A 6000-nucleotide genomic window follows, 5' to 3' on the forward strand; every position below is an offset into this window, starting at 1 on the left:
AAATGTATCAATGAAAAATATCACCCAGTTATGTTTGAAACCATTCCTTGGATTGGCCTTTTCTCATCTCATGTTGCAGGAGGAATTCCAGCTCCTATATATTTTGGGGCTCTGATTGATAGAGCATGTATGAAGTGGTCAACCAGCAGCTGTGGGAAGCGAGGGTCTTGCAGGATATATGATTCCACATTATATGGGTAAGTTGTCATAAATATTTTTATTAATTGATTTTTCCTTTGACTATATTAATTCCCAAACGATGAAAGGTCATTTTCAGTATAATAATAATTACAGCCACCCTTTAATGCATTTTGCATTCTGTATTTTATCAGGCAACATGGTATCTCATTTTAATAGTTGGAAACTGCAGGAGTTGAATGATTTTCTCCTTTTTCCTTAAATATGAAGAAACAAAGACTCAAGAGAATGAGTAACTTGTTCAAAATCATACAGCTAATAAGAGAAAGGTCTGGGATTTGTACTAAAATTTGTTTTGTTGTTTCTAAAATCTCTCCTAATACTAAAAAAACCTATATTCAATGCTGTTCTGGCTTCTCTAAGAAGAAACAAACTGATGCTGGGGCTCTGGTAATATGTTAGTGGGAAAAATAGAAAAAAAAAGTTTCTATATTGTTCTGTTCAGAGGGAAATAACTGGATCGAGAAAAGAAATAGTTGCAGAAGTACCTTAGCCTTAAAAAAATTAATTAGAGGTTATTCAAACACACTAATTTACAATATGAAACTATGAGTATTAAAAAATTGTGGTAGAAATATATTTAATTATCTAGGAAGTAGGAATGTGTTTCTCAGTAAGACCCACACCCCTAAAACCACAGTAGAAAAAAAAATGATTAAATATTTTTAAATCTCTGTGTCACAAAACTTAAGCAAAGTTCAAAGACAAAAGATAAACTGGAAAAAGAACTTGTAACTTACAACCAGACACAAGGCAAATGTTCTGAATATATAAAGAGCTCTTAAAAAGAATAAACATTACTAATGCTGGCAAGGATGTGGAACAACAGGAAATCATATTCAGTGCTGGTGGGAATGCAAAATGATTTAGTCACTTTGGAAGAGTCTGAGTTTGTTATAAAGCTAAACATAGGCTTGTTATGTGGTCAAGTAATTGTGCTCTTGGTGTTTACCCAAATAAGCAGAAAACATGCCCACTCAAAAATCTGCACATGTATGTTTATAGCAGCTTTATTCATAATTGTAAAAAAAAAAATGAAGCAACTAAGATGGTCTTCCATGGTACATGGAAAAACAAACTGTGATACATTCATACAACAGAATACTCTTCAGCAATAAAAAGAAATGAGTATCAAGCTACAGAAAGATAAGGCAGAATCTCAAGTGCACATTGCTACATAAAAGAAGGCAGTCTGAAAAAGCTATATATTGTATGATTCCAACTAGGTGATTTTCTGTCATAAAGTTGGTACCATTCCAACCAGCTACAAATAACTAACACTCCTAGAACTCTTAATACTTTGAAGGTCTCTTATGGCCCTTATCACGTTCCTTTTGGTCAATTGTGTTCATTGCCTAAAGTACTTTGCAAGTAATTACCTAAAGATCATCTGAAATGGAATTTTTAAAGTTTTTAAAAACAGCCGTGAATTTCCCAATAAAGAAACAGTGAAAATGATAGTCACTTTATGATTTTTTTGGATTTAATATTTTGTAATACCCGGATAACTGTTCATTAATTTTCTCTAACAAAGACAAATAATAATAAATTCCTACTGCAAGGAATTGAAACCTACATTATGACATCAATCCTAAATCTAAACCCACTTTATTCAAGTTTTCTCAGCAACAGTCACATAACTAAAAGTGCATAGTAATTTTTCTATTTTCAATGGAAACTCTGAAAAGTTTAACATTGGGGTAGAACTACTTGACATAACCCCCAAATGAGACAAATGTTATTGATATTTTAAAATATGTCTTTTGTTATTTTTGGTACACCACAACATTATGTTGTCATTTTAAAAGATTTAAGCCTAAACAATTCAAAATTATATAATCCCATTTACCTTCAGTTAAACCTAATAATTTTTCAAGGTTTTTGTGCCTAAAGCTTTTCTACATTTAATTAACAATGTCTTTAGGCCAGTGAGTGCTTCCTAAGCTACTAGGTCAGTGGTTATCAATCTTTCTTGTTCTTTATAATCACCTGAAGAGCTTTAAAAACTACAAATTTCTGTGTCCATCTTCAGAAATTTTTATTTAATTGGTCAGGGGCTGTGTGCCCTGGGCATGGGATTTCTAAAATCTCCTTGGATGATTTTAATGTGCAATCTAAGCTAAGAATCACAAGATTTGACCATGTGTGCTAGGTAATTTAATATAGTTTCACTAGAACTTCCAGTAGTCCACATGACAGCTATTGTGGACTGTATTTAGCCTATAAACTAGATTTTGGTTCCTATCTAAATGAATTCACTTTGGTGATCTCACAGTCAATTCCTTTATAATCCATTTCCATTACACATGAACTAATCTGCCTTTGAGAAAGTTAAACATCCGAAATATACCTTACTTTTATGGAAAGCATTTGGGTAGATTGTTAATCACCCTTAGTTTCTGTGGCTTAATATTCCTTTTAAAATAATTTAAATTTTCTATCTGTGTCAATAAAAAAACACTAGAATTTCTGCCTTAGTATCATTATGTATAATTTCAAACATCATTTTTTTTTTCCTTTAAGGTCTTCTGCATACTGGAGAGAAACACTGTAAATTGTTCCAAATACTTTAACGTGAAAATTTACTTTCTTCTCTTTTCACAGAAATACCTTCATGGGCTTGATGGAGAGCTTAAGATTCTTAGCACTTATTTTATTTGTTGTATTAATTTCCACTATGAAGAAAATATATCAAGGAAAAGATACCAAGGCATCAGAAAATGGAAGAAAAGATACAAATGAAGCAAACTTAGAATACTTAAATAATGATGGATATTTTGTACCTTCTTCCAGAGCAGACAATGAAACACATATGTAAAGGGAGAGAAAAAAAAATTAGGTTGTTGTATTTCAAACAACATTGTGTGAATTTAGTAGCATGGTATTTTGAGCAGTTCTTGGTCTTTCACTAATAGTTCTCCCACCCTTATGATGGTACAGTGAATCACCTGTGAATTTGTAATAATAAACAGACTGTAAATGAAAAGGAATGAGAGCATGCATTGCTTAGGATATGGCTGTGCATTTGAGGTGAAGATTAGGACACATGTTCCATACAAATTTAAAGTGAGAAGTATGGTCAGTATATAATAAAAGAAAAAAATATTTGCTCTGGTAATTATAACTCAATAAAACCAGTGATTAAAAAATGGAGAGGAAAAGGGAGGAGAGAAATTAATAAACTAAATAAGGAGAGAAGACCAATACCTTTTTTTAAGCCAGTTTGGCCCTCATAACTCAAGCATGAAGTTAGTATGATAGAACCACTATACTATCATGACATCTGTCATTCATGTATTAAGTCATATATTTCACAGACCTTATTAATTTATAATTTGAAATTGCATTCAGCTAGGAGCCCATGATGCATCTTCTTCCCACCTTCCATTAAAGTACTGCTGGAGAAATAGAGATATTTTAGAATTTGCAAGCTATGATTGCTGAACAACATATTATGGAATGTGTTAAGTTTCTTTTAGGACCATAGAAGTGGATTAAGGAAACACATTTACTTGAAAAAGCAAAGCTCACTTAAAAGATGTGTCTTCATTTCATTTGTCTGTTCCTGGAAGACATGGAGTCTGTACCAGATAATTTACCAGCTGTTTCTCAGTTGCATATTTGTGTGTCTGTTTTTGGTTCACCAAGAGAAAGCTTTCACATCCCCAAAATTAAGACAAGAGGAGAGTGGATGAGAACAAATACTTGACTATTCTATTTGTTAGATGACAACAGCTTTATACTGAATGCTAAAACTTGTAGTTTTTATATTTAGTAGGCTAAAAGTTTCTGGCATTGGAATAACCTGTGAAACTCCTTTTTTTTTAATTAAACAGATTTTTATTTATTTATTTGACAGATCACAAGTAGGCAGAGAGGCAGGCAGAGAGAGAGAGAGAGAGGAGGAAGCAGGCTCCCTGTGGAGTAGAGAGCCTGATGCAGGACTCGATCCCAGGACCCTGAGATCATGACCTGAGCCGAAGGCAGAGGCTTAACACACTGAGCCACCCAGGCGCCCAAAACTCCTTGTTTTAGAAGAAACCAATCGTGTGCCCAACCCAGAAATTCTGATCCAAAACATTTGTCATACAGCCTGAACATCTCCTTAAAAAAAAAAAAAAAAAAAAAATCTGTATAGAGTCCCTGGTAAAGAGATACAGAAAAGAAAGCCACAAGATAGAAGATAGTCCTGAGTATAGTAAAGTCACAAAAAATGAATGCTTGCTAGAATCTGAGAATTAGCTTAGAAGTTATATATGTTAAACTGTTCTCAAGCTGCAGCCCTGAGAAAGGATTCCTTACTCCCACAAACAGATTTGGAAAAGCCACCAACATGCTAGGTTACTGTGTTACAAGTCTGATGGGATCTTATCTCAAAAAAGAGAGGAAATTGTGAAGCTGTTTTTTAAAACACTGCAAAAAAAAAAAAAAGGCAACATCTTGAATATTTCTATCTTCAACAGTTATTGAGTATCAAATATCTGTCAGACAAAATGAAATATAGTAAATAAAACAAAGGACATTATCTCATGGAGCTTATACTTTAAAGGAAAAGAACATTAAATTAAATTATTAAATGTTATAAGATGATATAATTTAAAAAATAAATTTATATTTATAAATGTGATATGTACATTGAAGGAAAAGAACATTTAAAAACATGTCTCAGATAATCTGATCTACTTCAGAATCCAAGAATCCAGAGAGAATATTAATCCTTAATTCAATGGCATTTATTAAACAGGAATACATATCCTAGGGGGAAACAAGAAGGGGTGGTGATTCAACAAACATATGAATAAGAGAAAGAAAGTTTGCAAGGATGCAGAATAATACAAGAATGTAGTTAAAACACACATTGGATAAGGTTAAAAGAAGACAGTGGCCAAAAAAACAAATCATTGATAAAGAAGTTACACTTAAAAATCTGAAATTGTGGGGGGAAAAGATAAAGAACCAAATTGTGAAACAAAAAAGGCAATTTAAAGGACAATCTAAAGTATCTACCTAGGAAATCTGATGGTTTTGAGGATGAAATCAGATTTAGAAAAGAAGCATTAAAGATTTAGTTGCAGAATGCCTTCTCGCTATGAAGAAACCCTGGAGTATACAGACTGAAGACGTTTTTTATTTGCACCGTATCTTCATGTTCCCATTCATTTTCATGCAGTGGGCCTTTGACTATGATTTTTCTTCCTCCTGAAGTGCTCCTTTTCCCACTGAATTAGCTGATTTTTGGCATTCAGATATAGACTCAATCACCATTCCTTCAATGTTTCTGACTTCTTTGCTGCTTAAGAATCCTCTGGTTATATTTGTAGCAGCATAGCACTTAGCAAAATAGTAATTTTACATTTATTTGTAATTATTTGTTGACTATTAGTCTCCCCCACCAGTCATAAGCTCCAGGAAGGTAGGAATTGAACATATTTTACCTATGTATTTTATTCCCTGCATTCAGCTTGGTGGCTGACACAGAGCAAATGCTTTATCAATTATTTTTGAGTGAATGAATGAGTAAACTCCCAAAATTCCAGTAATAAAAATATGAATGTTATAAATAAGAACTAAAAACAACATGCATGCAAAAATTTTAAAGGCTGCATCAAAGTAATTGGATAGGGAGTGAGGGCTTCAGATGGTTTGAAGGTTTTCTGTAGTATTTTAAAATGAAAAAATATATTTTAAAATGTTAGAAAGTGTCCTTTGACTGTCATTTGTGTACTACACATAGGAAATAAAAGCATTTACAAAAATTGAGGTTGCCCCAATTAGAAGTTTATTCTTTTGAAATAAGACTTG

General features: G+C 32.7%; 1 protein-coding gene across 3 annotated transcripts in view; it reads left to right on the forward strand.

Moving 5' to 3' along the window:
• Positions 1–3833, forward strand: part of SLCO1B3 (solute carrier organic anion transporter family member 1B3) — a 65835-nt gene extending 62002 nt beyond the window's left edge. For 2 of the 3 annotated variants that reach the window (XM_032855119.1, XM_032855120.1), the window contains exons 14-15: positions 80–197; positions 2803–3833. In XM_032855119.1, the coding sequence (XP_032711010.1) occupies positions 80–197; positions 2803–3016 (332 nt within the window). In that variant the 3' untranslated portion in view covers positions 3017–3833. The remainder of the gene's footprint in view (positions 1–79; positions 198–2802) is intronic. The other variant, XR_004382365.1, reaches the window with a different exon arrangement.
• The last annotated feature ends 2167 nt before the right edge of the window (positions 3834–6000 follow it).

The sequence above is a fragment of the Lontra canadensis genome, unplaced genomic scaffold (genome assembly GCF_010015895.1).
Source record: "Lontra canadensis isolate GAN:19392208 unplaced genomic scaffold, GSC_riverotter_1.0 scaffold9, whole genome shotgun sequence".
NCBI classification, from domain to species: Eukaryota; Metazoa; Chordata; class Mammalia; order Carnivora; family Mustelidae; genus Lontra; species Lontra canadensis.